At 46.3% G+C, this 15717-nt stretch overlaps 1 protein-coding gene across 5 annotated transcripts in view; it reads left to right on the forward strand.

The window, feature by feature from the left end:
- The window catches only part of LOC144600244 (serine/threonine-protein phosphatase 2A 55 kDa regulatory subunit B beta isoform), a 501688-nt gene that overhangs the window by 384947 nt on the left and 101024 nt on the right, over positions 1 to 15717 (forward strand). For all 5 annotated transcript variants that reach the window (XM_078411797.1, XM_078411798.1, XM_078411799.1 and 2 more), the window contains one exon: positions 10171 to 10268. In XM_078411797.1, the coding sequence (XP_078267923.1) occupies positions 10171 to 10268 (98 nt within the window). The remainder of the gene's footprint in view (positions 1 to 10170; positions 10269 to 15717) is intronic.

Here is a 15717-nt window from a genome sequence, read left to right on the forward strand (position 1 = left end):
ACCCCTTGCCACTGGGTTCTTATGCAGAGGGATCAAGTCAACTCCAGCAACAAAGATCACAACATAAGAGGTTGAGCAGTGGGGCAGAGCTGAGCAACAAATTTAGATTTAGATTTAGATTTAGATATACAGCGCAGAAACAGGCCCTTCGGCCCACCGGGTCCGCGCCGCCCAGCAATCCCCGCACATTAACACTATCCTACACCCACTAGAGACAATTTTTACTTTTACTCCAGCCAATTAACCTACGTGCCTGTACGTCTTTCGAGGTCACCCAGAGGTCAATGACCTTTCAAATTCTCTACACAAGATGGAATGAGCTGAATACGTTCGGGCCTATGATCGGTAGGAATTAAGGGAACAACGAAGAATCTGCTGGAGGGACTCAACAGGCCAGGCAGCAACTGTGGTGGAAATGCACAGTTGACTTTTCAGGTTTGAGATCCTTCCTGAGGTGAAAGATCAACTATAAGAAGGTAGATCAAGTATGAGATCCAAATGGCCCGTTCCCCTGTATTTTCTAATGTACCTGTGAACTAGTGTGTCACCCATCTAATTTCATTCAGTTAGATTCTGGTCAAAAATCTCCAAATTGTCTGCTGCACACGTTCCATGATAATGCTGATTTATACCAAGAATATACTTTGTTGGTTGTAAAGTGCTCTGATTCCTAAACGCTATGAAATGCTCAATATCATTGCGAGCTCTATTTTCTTTCATATATTTATTCATTTTAGAGTCTTTGATTCTTATATATTCTTATATGTGTTAATATTCTATAGAAATATTGTATAAAATAGTAGCCAGTACAATATTTGATACATTTACTACAAGCCCACCGACTCGCACAGCTATCTGGACTACACTTCTTCCCACCCGGTCCCCTGCAAAAAGTCTATCCCCTACTCCCAATTCCTCCGTCTACGCCGCATCTGCGCCCGGGATGAGGTGTTTCAGACTAGGGCTTCCGAGATGTCCTCGTTCTTCAGAAAACGGGGCTTCCCCTCCTCCATTATAGATGAGGCTCTCACTAGGGTCTCTTCTACATCCCGCAGCTCCGCTCTTGCTCCCCCTCCCCCCACTCGCAACAAGGACAGGATCCCCCTCGTTCTCACCTTCCACCCCACCAGGCAGCGGATCCTACATATCATCCACCAACATTTCCGTCACCTACAACGGGACCCCACCACTGGCCATATCTTCCCATCCCCTCCCCTCTCTGCGTTCCGCAGAGACCGTTCCCTCCGTAACTCCCTGGTCCACTCGTCCCTTCCTACCCAAACCACCCCAACCCCGGGCACTTTCCCTTGCAACCGCACGAGATGCAACACCTGTCCCTTTACCTCCCCCCTCAACTCCATCAAAGGATCCAAACAGTCTTTCCAGGTGAGACAGAGGTTCACCTGCACCTCCTCCAACGTCATCTATTGCATCCGCTGCTCTAGATGTCAACTTATTTATATCGGCGAAACCAAGCGCAGGCTCGGCGATCGCTTCGCTGAACACCTGCGCTCGGTCCGCATTAACGCAACTGATCTCCCGGTGGCCCAGCACTTTAACTCCCCCTCCCATTCCCAGTCTGATCTCTCTGTCATGGGCCTCCTCCAGTGCCATAGTGAGGCCCGCCGGAAATTGGAGGAGCAGCACCTCATATTTCGCCTGGGCAGTTTGCAGCCCGGTGGTATGAACGTCGACTTCTCCAACTTCAGATAGTTCCTCTGTCCCTCCCTTCCCCTCCTCCTTCCCAGATCTCCCTCTATCTTCCTGTCTCCACCTATATCCTTCCTTTGTCCCACCCCCGACATCAGTCTGAAGAAGGGTCTCGACCCGAAACGTCACCCATTCCTTCTCTCCCGAGATGCTGCCTGACCTGCTGAGTTACTCCAGCATTTTGTGAATAAATCGATTTGTACCAGCATCTGCAGTTATTTTCTTATACAATATTTGATCTCTGCCTTTCACTTGTCTATTTCCTTTGCTTGGCCAGTTGGTAGTTGTAAAACCTCACCAAACATGGAATGTGAATAACCCAGCACTGAAGGTGTTGTGTGTAATACACAGCACTGAATAACACGGCTCCATCCCTTGAAAGAATCATTAATTTGGTCCCATTAAGCCTTCTTTTCCCTACAGACCTGCACATTTTGCCACTTAGGTTTTTATCCAAATCCCTTTGGAAGCTTTTCTTTTAAATCTGCCTCCTCCCCTCTTTTGGTCAGTGCGGTTTGAACCACCTATCAATTTTCATATCGATAATTTTAATTTCCATTCTCATTCTCGTTGCTGTCAAGGCCAGCATTGGTTAACCATCAATCGTTGGTCGTGACTGTGCCTCAGTCTTTTTGCAATAAGCTCTGAATCCGTCGACCGGAAAATGAGGATGTTGATTAATTTGCTTCACAAATCCATTTTGCCAGGTTTCAAATTGTGACAATCAAACCACTGTCACGCAGAAATGTCGCTTGATGGAGGCAGATTATTTCATGTCTCTCTAAATGTGAAGCCCCTACTGCAGCCCTGATGTGCCGACGCTGACGCCCAACTTGCAGCGACAGATGTCTCATTTCAAATCTCTGTGATCAATCTGTCAGGAACTTTTGTTACTTTCACATACAAAGTGTTTCCAACGCTTGGTAGTGCAGCTGTTAATTCCCTTCAAAATTATAAATAACAGGCCATGTTATTTCACCTAGCCCTTCTAAACCTCTTGCCAATAGGTTGGAAGGCTGCTCCCTGCGCCAAGTGAGACTATATCTCCTTAATGACTTGGCTGTCTGTTCCCAGCCTGTTCTCCTCTTGTTCATCATTAATTCCGAACCTAATGAGTTGTTGAAAGATTAAGAAAATGTGCTGCATACATGTTGCAATCCATATACACGGTGGCTGTAATTGTTCTCATGACACTCAGTATTGGCAATTGCAACATTTAGAAATCAAATTGAACATGTTGCTTTTACTCTGAGGGGAGAGGTATTTGTCAAGTTCAGTCAGCCTTACGCGGTTTCCTGGAGAGTACACGTAGGCAGGAGGAAGAGGTGGCAATGAGATGAGGGCGTGCTTCCTATTGATAGCAATACAGGTCCTCCTCGGCTTACCATGGGGTTCCGTTCCGAGAAACCCATCGCAAACCGAAAATATCGTAAGTCGAAATGCATTGAATACACCTGATCACGTGGCGGGAATCGAGCTGCGGCTCGCCACGGGTCGCTGCCGTTTGCACCATCGCAAAGTCGAAATATTGCAAGTCAAAGCATCATAAGCCGGGGAGCACCTGTACTTGAAACACTTCATTGTGGTAAACGAGGAATGACTCGTTTACAACCTGAGACGTCACAGTGGATGGTCCTTGTATTTCTTTGAAGATAAGACACAAAATGCCAGAGTAACTCAGTGGGACAGGCAGCATCTCTGGGTAGAAAGAAGGCCCATACTTTCTCTCCAGAGATGCTGCCTGTCCCGCTGAGTTACTCCAGCATTTTGTGTCTATCTTCTGTGTAAACCAGCGTCTGCAGTTCCGTCCTACACCTTGTATTTCTTTGTTCCAGTGACCATCTGACTGCACGTTGAAATACGGACCCACCTGGGCCCAAAGCAGTGTATCATTTATTTATTTTTTAAAGCTAAGAGTCTGCAGCCGACTGTTTGTGTTCCACGGCTGGGTTGCCTGGGAAATATTGCTTGCTCTTTCTCCCAGGTGACTTCTCTCCCGCAGGAGATGCAGATAGCAGGAGCCCTCTGTTCCCTTGCCTCAGTGATTCTGCCTCCCCTGTGACCTGGGCACCATATTTAGTAACAGAACCGCAGCAAGATACAGCAGGGAGACAGGACTATTGGCTCACCAACTCCTTGTCAACCATCAGACACCGATTTTACACGAACGCTGCTCCAGCCCGCTTTATTCCCCCCTCATTTCCGTAGGATAAAGGAGGCTATTCTGCCCATCAAGTCCATGCTGGCTCTGAGCAATTCCGTAACCCCAAATTTTCCTGTAAACTATTCTATCTCGTACCCATCAATTCCTCCCACCCACCCACACTGGGGGCAAATTATAGCAACCTAGTAACTTGCACGTCTTTTATACGTGGGCAAAAAAACCTGTGCATGCAGAGGAAATCTACAGGGGAACATGGGCGGTGCAGCCATAGAGTTGCTGCCTTGCAGTGTTGCAGTGCCAGAGACCCGGGTTGGATCCCCACCACAGGTGCTGTCTGTAAGGAGTTTGTACATTCTGCCCGAGATCTTCGGTTTCCGCCCCACACTCCAAAGACATACATGTTTGTAGGTTAATTGGCTTGGTAAAAGTGTAAATTATCCCTCGTAAGTGTGTTAATGTGCGGGGATGGCTGGTCGGTACGAACTCGAAGGGCCGAAGGGCATGTTTCCGCGCTGTATCTCTAAACTAAACTGAAACTAAAAACATACAGATAGTATCGGAGGACAGGAGTGAACCCAGGCCAGTGGAGCTTTGTGAGGCAGCAACACCACCTGCCGTGACACTCTGCCAATCGAATATTTGTGTTATAAAGTTATCCGCACACCTTGTGCTCATGCATCCAGGCATCGCACTAACAATTTACAAGTCACTGTGCGAACTGAGGCAGATGGGTTCCCAGCTTATCCCAACGTCACCGAGCCTAAACGTGGGCACTTAGCTCGACCTAGCTTAAATCCGCTGACTCGACACCAAACTAGGGATTACACTGGCTTATTCCAGATCTCCATCATATTATCTCGATTAGCTTGGTTACTTCCCTGCGTCAATAAGAAGGTTAATGCTCCTTGAAACTATCATCATGTTTCGACTGCTAAATATATTTTAAAAGTGTAATTGACAATTGTACTTCAGGATGCTCCATTTTATGCTTTAAATAAAAAGCATAGAAAAATTGGTCGGATATTTTTTAAGCATGTTTTAATTTTCGCCAATTTTAATGGCAAATCCAACCAAATTTAAGCAGAGTTGTTGTGATCTGGGATGGCTAGGTTTGAAAAAATGAGAGCAGATTCAGTGATGACTTCCGGGAATAAACGGGTGTATACTTTAAATCAGAAAATATTGCAGTAAAGTCAGAAAGTGTTGGAATTTCTCAACAAGCTTTCTTTTTGAGAAGACTTGCAAGACTGGTGGGGAAATGGTAGGAATCGGTCGCTTATTTCTCCAGAAGCTTGTTACCCGATCTGAGCTCAAGGAACCCTAATGGATGTAGGGGTTGGATCGGGTGTATGTTCTGATGGAACTTTGGAGTCTGGAATTTGGACCACTGTGAGCAAATTTGGGCCCCATACCTGAGGAAGGATGTGCCGGCTCTGGAGAGGGTCCAGAGGAGGTTTACGAGAATGATTCCAGGAATGAGTGGGTTAGCATATGATGAGCGTTTACAGCACTGGGCCTGTACTCGCTGGAGTTTAGAAGGATGAAGGGGGACCTCAGTGAAACTTACAGAATAATGAAAGGCATAGACAGAGTGGATGTGGAAAGGATGTTTCCACTGGTGGGAGAGTCTAGGACCAGAGGTCATAGCCTCAGATTTAAAGGGCACTCTTTTGGAAAGGAGGTGAGGAAGAACTTCTTTAGTCAGAGGGTAGTTAATCTGTGGAATTCATTGCCACAGAGGGCTGTGGAGGCAAAGTCAGTGGATATTTTTAAGGCAGAGATAGACATATTCTGGATTAGAACAGGTGTCAAGGGTTATGGGGAGAAGGCAGGAAAATGGGATTAGGAGGCAGAGACCAGCCATGATTGAATGGCGTAGACTCAATGGGCCAAATGGCCTAATTCTACTCCTATAACTAGTGAACTTGGGAACTTTGGGGTTTAGTGCAAGCAATGTTGAGTGTTGGGCAAGTGAAATCTGCACAAAATGTTCTGGGCGTGAGTGGTGTTTGCATTGACTTTGGCTGAAATTGGCTGTGATCAGAGAGGGTGTGTTTTCGGATTGTCTTTCTTTGTGTTGATGCTGAGTGGATTGGTGAAGTGCACAGTTGGGTGTGGGTGTGGTTTTAGTTTTATACTGTGGTGTCGGGGAATGCTGGAGGTGGGACAGAGATGGGACTTATTGATATCAATGCACATGTGGAATCTGAAACCATCCCGTTGTGTGAGGGCCAAACCTGGATTCCACTGGCTCGCCAGAATCAACGCTAACAGGAGTCTGAGGAGTAACTTTTTCACACAAAGGGTGGTGGGTGTATGGAACAAGCTGCCAGAGGAGGTAGTTGAGGCAGGGATGATCCCAACATTTAAGAACCAGTTCTACAGATACATAGACAGGACGGGTTTGGAGGAATATGGGCCAAACGCGGGCAGGTGAGACTAGTGTAGCTGGGACATGTTGGCCGGTGTAGGCAAGTTAAAGGCACTTCCATTAAAAATGAACCATACACTTTTTTTGTGGATATTTAAGTACCTGGAGAGAATAACTGTCATTTTTGAACAAAAGCGAAGCAGAATTGATTTTTCCAATCCGGGGATGGTCAGAGATAGCTGCACAGCATTGTTCGTGTAACACTGGCAGACAGGGAAAAGGCAAATAATAAAACGGCCATCCAGTAAAGGAGAGGTGACGGTCAGTGGTTGAAGGCAGTGCTGAACAGGTGAGACTTCAGTGATGTTTTGAATGTGGTGAGTGAGGAGGAGTCTCTGACGGTTTGGGGTAGTGAGTTCCAGAGGGTGGGAGCAGCGATGGAGAAAGCCCTGTCCCCCCAGGATCTGAGTTTGGTCCGGATGGGGGGGGACAGGAGATTGGCAGCAGCAGAGCGGAGGGTGCAGGTGGGAGTGTGCCTGTGGAGGAGGTCAGTCAGGTAGGATGGGGCCAGGTTATGGAGGGCTTTGTAGGTCATGAGGAGGATTTGACTGAAGGTTCTTAAAAACAATTCAACGTCAATAAGACTCGCCTTAAATCAAGGATGAGCATGTTCTTGGAGCCATCTCTTCTCAATAGTTGCTTGATTTTCATCGTCTTTATCAACTGAATGTAATAGCACTTGCTTGTGACCACCTCTCCCTTCCATAAATTTGACTGCAGAGTAATCGATCTGATCTTGATCTTCCTGATTTAGCAAAGTGACAATGACATGGTGCACAGTGAAAGATGTCCACACTGCAGAGATTACACTTTGTCTTCGCTAGGGCTGATTACTGGTTATTATTTCCCCCAGGTTTTTTTGTGGACAGATTGGTTTGTGATGTAGAAATAGAGGTCTGATCTCCTCTGCACTGCTCACTGAATTTTAGCAATGATGCTAGAGAAAAAAATCTTTGATAGCACATCGATTTGATGAGCTGTGAACGGCCCAGATGGCAAGAGCTGAGATGAATAATAAAGTACACGCGTCCTATTAATATTCAAAAGAAACAAACTCCCAAACACCACTCTGCAGTAACTGAATTGATCCTGCATGTTGTGATGTTTTCCTGGTGAATGAATTGCAGTAATAATTTAGTTGCTTTGTGCTCTTGGGTACAGAAGGTACTTTGGTAGATGTGTTATAGCTCTTTAGTCCAGCTGTATAGGTAAGACAGCCAGGAGGGAAATGGGAAACATGGTAAGTAGTGGTGTGCAGGAAGGAACTGCAGATGCTGGTTTACACCAAAGATCGACTCAAAATGCTGGAGTAACTCAGCGGGACAAGCAGCACAGTATAGCATAGCAGGTGTGGTAGGCAGTGGTGCTCTGATTTAAGACTGAAATCAGAGTGCAGGACTCAGCACCTGTATTTATTTATTCGTGTCATCACACAGCTGTTTGCCAATCACGAGCAAATCTTAGTGCCACGTCGTTGGCCTCTGCAAGATCCTTTGCAGTGCGTGTATCATGCAGCATGTCACAGCTCAGGAGATGTTCCATAGTCTGGAGGCCCCGTCCACACTTGCAGTCTGCCGCATCTTCAGTATATCCCCACTTCAGCATGTTCGATTTGCTCCTCCCCATGCCTGTCAGCAGTCTGTTGAGACTTTTGGGCCATCGCAGGAGCGTTCTCATCGCGGTCCCTGTCAGATTCTACAAGCATCTGCAAATCCTGCTACCATTCCACACACTGTAGCACCTGTAGGTTAGTGGGGTAATTTAAACTTGGATTTCAAAAGCTTTAGGAAGAAATAAAAACAACAATTCTGAATATTTACTGATTAAAAATAAAGTGGAGTCTTGATTTCAGTGGAGTATAGGGCCATATATTTACAGATGACAGAGGAAAGAGAGCTAGAGTTAATATTTGGGTTTTGTCTGATTTTTCCAGATTTGCAACAGTGAGGATGTAGAGTTGCATAAAGTAACTAACTGGCTGTTTCACAAAGCCTCAAATCCCACCAGAGCAGATTCCCCTGCTAGTAACATTGGGGAATTGTTCATGGCTGATTCTGTTGCAACACCTCTTCCAGCAGGGAATTGGAGCATGTTCCTCATGCACCTCTTCCTATAACTGCTGAATGGATGGGCAAGCCATGACAGGCCATGTGCAGAAGGCTAATCAACCTTGAATGGATTGCTGGCGTGTGCATCTTGTGAATTATAAAGAGCTGTGCACTGTTTCAGAGCAGTCTCCAGACTAAAGATTAAAGGATGTTTACAGTTAGGGGTGCCAACTATCTCACTCCCAAATAAAGGACAAGGTGATGTCACCGCCCCACGTGACCTCACCCAGCCGGCGGACACGTGCTCCCGCTCCACCAATGGCGACCGCTCAGGCCGGGAGGCGGGTTGCTACGCAACCTCCATTACGCGGCGCCCGGGCCTACACTATCCGGGCCTACACTGTCCGTCCGGACCTACGGCGACGGACCTACAGCGTAATACCATACTCTGCAGTCTGGTATTTATTCGCATTGCATTTCCCATTGTAATTGTGTGTATGGTTTGATTGCACTCATAGTATGACTTGACTAGATTGCACGCAAACAAAGTCTTTTTCGATATCTCGGTACACATGACAATAACAAGAATAAACTCAATACTATACCTTCGCTACTATACCTGACAGGGCTCTCAACTGTGTTTTGTATCTCACATTTGAGATACACTTCCTCACTTCCTCACCATCCACTTAGAACAGGGGTAGCATCTCCTCATCCTCATCTCCCAGCCCATCCGCTTCCATATGTGAGTCAACCTTTGTAATTGCTGCCATCTTTATTGTGATGCCATCACTAGACAAAATGTACCCTCCCACATTAACAATTCTGTAAAGGCCATCCCTCCACGAGTCTCTGGTTCCTCTTCCATCCCCACCCCTCCCCCCCACCTCCCATACAACACCCACCCTTTCACCTCTTCCCTTCCTGCCATCTTGAGACATAGCCCCTCTGATAAAGCAGCAATGTACTCATACTGCAGTTTCCATACCCCTACACGAGTATTGATGAGGTGGAAAAAATTGCCGAAGTCATGGTGGTAATCAACATTGAAAATCGGCAATGTCTACAGCAGCAATGTTTGACCCAGGGACATCGAGATCGCGCAAAGATCTCGATTAGATGTGATGCTTCAGTGAATGAAGCTTCGATGAGATGCTTCAGTGAAATTCCACAGAGTTGAAAATCACAAGGTCACGGACATCATGTTAGCATAAAAGAGCCTGACATCTGGGAGCAGAATAAGAAGGGTCCCGACCTGAAGCATCATCTGCCCTTTCCCTCCACAGATGCTGCCCAACCCACTGCTCCTCTGTCCCTCCCTTCCCCTCCTCCTTCCCAGAGCTCCCTCTATCTTCCTGTCTCCACCTATATCCTTCCTTTGTCCCACCCCCGACATCAGTCTGAAGAAGGGTCTCGACCCGAAACGTCACCCATTCCTTCTCTCCCGAGATGCTGCCTGACCTGCTGAGTTACTCCAGCATTTTGTGAATAAAACCACTGAGTTCCTCCAGCAGTTAGTGTTTTGCTCAAAAGTGCAACATCTGCAGTTTCTTGGGTCTGACATGTGAGAATCTCTTCTGCCCCTGGTCTTTCATTCTGTGCCCTCGTGTCTGTTAGTGGTAAGCAGCTGCCGTGAACCCTGCAACACAGGTGAAGGACCAGCGACCAGTGGGCTTTGCATGGAGCTCTGAAGCAATAAGCTGGCATTGTGAACTGCCTGCTGTATTGAGCATGGGGGAGGAGAGGCGAGGCGAGACTGTTTGTTATATGCAAAGAAATCCCTTAACTTGCATTTTGTCTCTGCTTTTGTTTTTCAGCCGATATTATTTCTACGGTAGAATTCAACAGCACAGGAGAACTGCTAGCGACAGGGGACAAGGGGGGTCGAGTTGTAATATTTCAGAGGGAGCAGGAGGTGAGTTGCACTGAAAAGCCAGCATGTCTGTTTTGTTCCTATTAGGCAGAATCCTGCTGATTTCCAAGTCGCATTGATATTGAACTTTAAAGCTCTGCTACGAGTGACTTGGGAAATGTATTCCTTGTGTCTCTGACGAGCTGACATTTTTCCCCTCTGGCTTTTATGAGGCTGCATTTTAATATCCTTCTTAATACTGGCAGATCTGTTGCAACTGTCAAACTGTGCATGCCTTTCCTTTCAATGTGCATGTACGTGGTTCCTTTACATATTCATGCAAACCGAGCAGAACCAAGGAACCATGGCAATCCAGTTAGAGGAGAGTTGGCTTGAGTTTGTTCCTGAGAGTTGAATACAAAATCTACACCAACACTCAAGTACTTGGGGTAAAATATTAAAATAGAATCCTCCTTCTTAAAGTTATAAACTATCCTATTTTATTATTTTTGAAACAGGGTTGGTTCTCCCTTGTGAAAGAAGTAACTGCAGATGCTGGTTTAAACTGAAGATAGGCACAAAAAGCTGTATTAACTCAGCGGAACAGGCAGCATCTCTGGAGAGAATTCTCACCAGAGATGCTGCCTGTCCCGCTGAGTTAGTCCAGCTTTTTGTGTCTATTTCCAGGTTCTCCCTTGTGTTCTTGCCAATATTGAGCTGAGAATAAACTTCTAACAAACTAACATCCCATCATTTATGCATTGCTGTTTGTGGGTCCTTTTACAATTTAGCTATGAACTTTTCAAGTTCATAAGTGATAGGAGCAGAATTTGGCCATTCGGCCCATCAAGTCTACTCTGCTATTCAATCATGGCTGGTCTATCTTTCCCTCTCAACCCCACTCTCCTGCCTTCTCCCCATAACCCGTGACACCCAGAGTAATCAAGAATCTATCTATCTCTGCCATAAAAATATCCATTGACTTGGCCTCCACAGCCTTCTGTGGCAATGAATTCCACAGATTCACCACCCCCGACTTAAAGAAATTCCTCCTCGTCTACTTCGTAAGATAGACTCGGTTTGTACTCGCTGGAATTTAGAAGATTGAGGGGGGATCTTATAGAAACTTACAAAATTCTTAAGGGGTTGGACAGGCTACATGAGGGAAGATTGTTCCCGGTGTTGGGGAAGTCCAGAGCAAGGGGTCACAGTTTAAGGATAAGGGGGAAGTCTTTTAGGACCGAGATGAGAACGTTTTTTTTCACACAGAGAGTGGTGAATCTGTGGAATTCTCTGCCACAGAAGGTAGTTGAGGCCAGTTCATTGGCTATATTTAAGAGGGAGTTAGATGTGGCACTTGTGGCTAAAGGGATCAGGGGGTATGGAGAGAAGGCAGGTACGGGATACTGAGTTGGATGATCTGCCATGATCATATTGAATGGCGGTGCCGGCTCGAAGGGCCGAATGGCCTACTCCTGCACCTATTTTCTATGTTTTCTATGTTTCTATGTAAAAGAACATCCTTTAATTCTGAGGCTATGACCTCTGGTCCTAGACTCTCCCACTAGTGGAAACATCCTCTCCACATCCATTACATCACTACAGTGCAGCAACGATTCAGAAACTATTTCACTGACTGTAAATCACATTGGACATCTAATGAGCTAACCTCAGCAACAGAAGACACCAATGCACCACCATCAACTTGATTTTTAATTGCGTTAATCGATTGAACAGAGCTGTGACTGCCAGCAGTTTACTCATCCAGCAGGTGAAAGTTTATCTGCTCCACAGCCAGAGTCTGATAAGGTTGTGAAAGGATTGTTCAAAAGAACAAAGGACAGTGCTTCACAGCAACAGGCCCTTCGGCCCACAATGTCTGAGCTGAACATGATACCAAATTAAACTAATCCCATCTGCCTTCAAAGAATGGGTCGACTGGGCTCATATTCACTGGAATTTAAAAGGATGAGAGGAGATCTTATAGAAACATATAAAATTCTTAAGGGATTGGGAAGACTAGATGCAGGAAAAATGTTCCCGATGTTGGGAGAGTCCAGAACCAGGGGTCACAGTGTAAGAGTAAATGGTAGGCCATTTAGGACTGAGATGAGGAAAAACTTTTTCATCCAAAGAGTTGTGAATCTGTGGAATTCTCTGCCACTGAAGGCAGTGGAGGCCAAATCACTGGATGTTTTCAAGAGAGAATTAGATATTGCTCTAAGGGCTAATGGAATCAAGGGATATAGGGAGAAAGCAGGAACGGGGTACTGATTTTGGATGATCAGCCATGATCATATTGAATGGCGATGCTGGTTCGAAGGGCCGAATGGCCTACTCCTGCACCTGTTTTCTATTTTCTAATCCATATCCTTCCAAACCCTGCTTATTCATGCGTCTGTCTGTATGCTTCTTAAACATTGTTGTCATGTCTGCTTCCACCACTTCTCTTGGCAGTGCGTTGAGGAGAAAAGAAACCTGCCCCTCACATCTCTTTCAATTTTCACACTCTCACATTAGACCCATGACCTTTGTCTTTGAAATGTCTACTCTGAGGGAGAAATGTCCTGACTATCTACACTAGGGACATATCTGCTTTCAGCTTTGTACCAGACCTGAGAGTAGGAAGGACTTTCCATTGAAAGGGTGTTAGTGCAAAGCTGCAGAGAGGTTTCCTGACTTGTCCAGGACAATATCCATGGTTCAGAACAGTAGCTGGAGAGGAAATTTGGAGGAGCTCCAACACCACCAGAAACACTGCAATGCCTCGACCCATGGTTAGCACCTCTGTGTGCCTACAAAGTATCTCACTGGCTTTGTGCCTCCCAGACTCAAGTGGTTTAGTTTAGTTCAGAGAAACAGGCCCTTCGGCCCACTGAGTCTGCGCCGACCAGCGATCCCCGCACATTAACACTATCCTCCACACACCAGGGACAATTTTTACATTTACACCAAGCCAATTAACCTACAAACCTGTACGTCTTTGGAGTGTGGGTGGAAACTGAAGATCTTGGAGAAAACCCACGTTGGTGTGGTGATTGAGTAATAAAGCCTTATCCTGAAAATCCTGTCAGCTGACTGTGCATTGCCAGGGCTTTGACAACTGTCAGACTATAACTGATTTTTCTTAATTTTAAGTTTATCTGACATTCAAAGTCATTTTGTGCAAAATAAAAAAATATTAAATTGGAAATACGAAGAGGGGAAAGTTAACTAAATGTGCCTAATTACAGTTATTTTGCTTTATTGTAGTATTTTTTGTTTATAACTTTTTAAAGAGATCACTCATTTACCCAAAGATAGACACACAAAGCTGGAGTAAATCAGCGGGTCAGACAGCATCTCTGGAGAAAAGGAATAGGAGACGTTTCGGGTCGAGATACTTCTTCAGACTGAGAGTCAAGGGAAAGGGAAACGAGAGATATAGACGGTGATGTAGAGAGATATAGAACAAATAACGAAAGATATGGAAAAATGTAACGATGGCCATTGTTAGTTGTGGGCTAGGTGCATCCATATCACAGTGTATTACATGTGTTTAAAACTTCTGCCAGAACTGAAAACTTGTGCAGACCAAGAAGGTTGGTTTACGACTCTAAAATCAAAAGGGCGTGTGGGATTGCTGGATGCAAGCCTTGAAAATCTTGAATCGGCACAGTGGCATAACCAGAAGAGCCACTGTCCCTCAGCTCCAGCCACCTAAATTTGATCCTGACCTCTGGTGTTGTTTATGTGGAGTTTGCACATTCTCTGTGCGACCCTGTGAGTTTCCTCTGGGTTCCCTGGTTTCCTCCCACGTCCCAAAGATATACAGAAGATAGACACCAAAAGCTGGAGTAACTCGGCGTGTCAGACAGCATCTCTGGAGAAAAGGAATTGGTGATGCTTTGGGTCGAGACCCTTCTTCAGACTGAGTCAGGGCAAAAGAGAAACGAGAGATATAGACGGTGGTATAGAGAGATATGAAAGATATGCAAAAAAGTAACGATGATAAAGGAAACAAGCCATTGTTAGCTGTGGGCTGGGTGAGAACGTGTTACACACAATGAGACTCAACAAGGCAAAATAGAAACTGGTGGGTTGGGAAGGAGCCCAACATGTGCATACCAACCATGCTACCTAATCGAGGTAGTCCCACCTCCCTGCACCTGGCTAATATTCCTCCAAACCTTCCCTATCCACGTACCCGTCCAAATATCTTTTAAATGTCATAATTGCACCTGCCTCCACCACTTCCTCTGACAGCTTATTCCAAATACCGACCACCCTCTGCAAAAAGGATGCTCCTTGCAAATCTTATACTTCTTAACTTAAACCCAAGCCCTCTAGATTTCGATTCCCCACCCTAGTGAATAGACTGTGTACATTTGCCCCCAATAAGCTTCAGTGAAAAAAGATCCAGCCTCTCCTTATAACCTAAACCTTTCAGACCCAGTAATATCCTAATGAATCTTTTGTGTTTGCATTCTTTCCAATTTAATGATATCCTTCATAGAGTAATTGCCCAAAAACTGACAGTACTCCAAATGTGGCTTTATCATCATCTTAGTTTAGAGATAGTTGGAATGGAATGGAATACTTTGTGGTCACATGTGACTAGAGATTCTTTGCTGCATTCCCAATGTATACAAATAGCAGCTGCCTACGGCGCTGGCAAAGTTACAAAGCACGCCGGCTCCTCCTTTTGTTCCCCCCCCCCCCCACCCACAGCGGTTTCCCCACGCTGGGTCCCCATTGTCTATTGTTTCCCCCCCTCCCCAATTGTCCATTGTTCTTCCCCCCACCTCTCTCATGGCGCCCCCTGCGCTCTCATCGACCGCGGGTCAACCCGCGAGGCTTCATCGCCGCCGAGGCCTCACCGCTGTCGACGCCCCACTTCACGCCTCCGTGGTGCCGACCCGGGCCCCAGCCGCGGCCGACCGTGAGGGCCGGCTCCTCCATCCAACCCCCGAACCGGGCCTCTACGCGGCGAGCTGGGAGGCTTCGAGGCCGCAGCGCCTCGATAAAGGCCTCCGGCCCCGTTCCCAATCCACAACTGCGGCCCGTCAGGAAGCCTCTACAGAGTTTAGAGATACAGTATGGAATCAGGCCCTTTGGCCCACCGAGTCCATGCTGACCAGTGATGACCCATACGCTAGTTCTATCCTACACACTAGGGACAATTTATAGAAGCCAATTAATCTACAAACCTGCAGGTCTTTGCAATGTGGGAAAAAACTGGAGCACCCGGAGAAATCCCACGCAGTCACATGGAGAACATACAAACTCCGTACAGGCAGCATCCATAGTCAGGATCAAACCCAGCTCTCTGGCGCTGTAAGCAGCAACGCTACCACTGCACCACTGTGCCACCCGTGACCTCCCAACTCCTGTACTCGATACACTGACTGATGAAGACAAGCATGGCAACGCCTTCTTCACACTGTCCATCTGTGTCACCACTTTAATTTCACTTCCTACCTGCACCCCTATGTTTCTCTTTTCTACAACACTTCTCAACTGCTCTACCATT

The sequence above is a fragment of the Rhinoraja longicauda genome, chromosome 14, assembly GCF_053455715.1.
Source record: "Rhinoraja longicauda isolate Sanriku21f chromosome 14, sRhiLon1.1, whole genome shotgun sequence".
In the NCBI taxonomy this organism is placed as follows: Eukaryota; Metazoa; Chordata; class Chondrichthyes; order Rajiformes; family Arhynchobatidae; genus Rhinoraja; species Rhinoraja longicauda.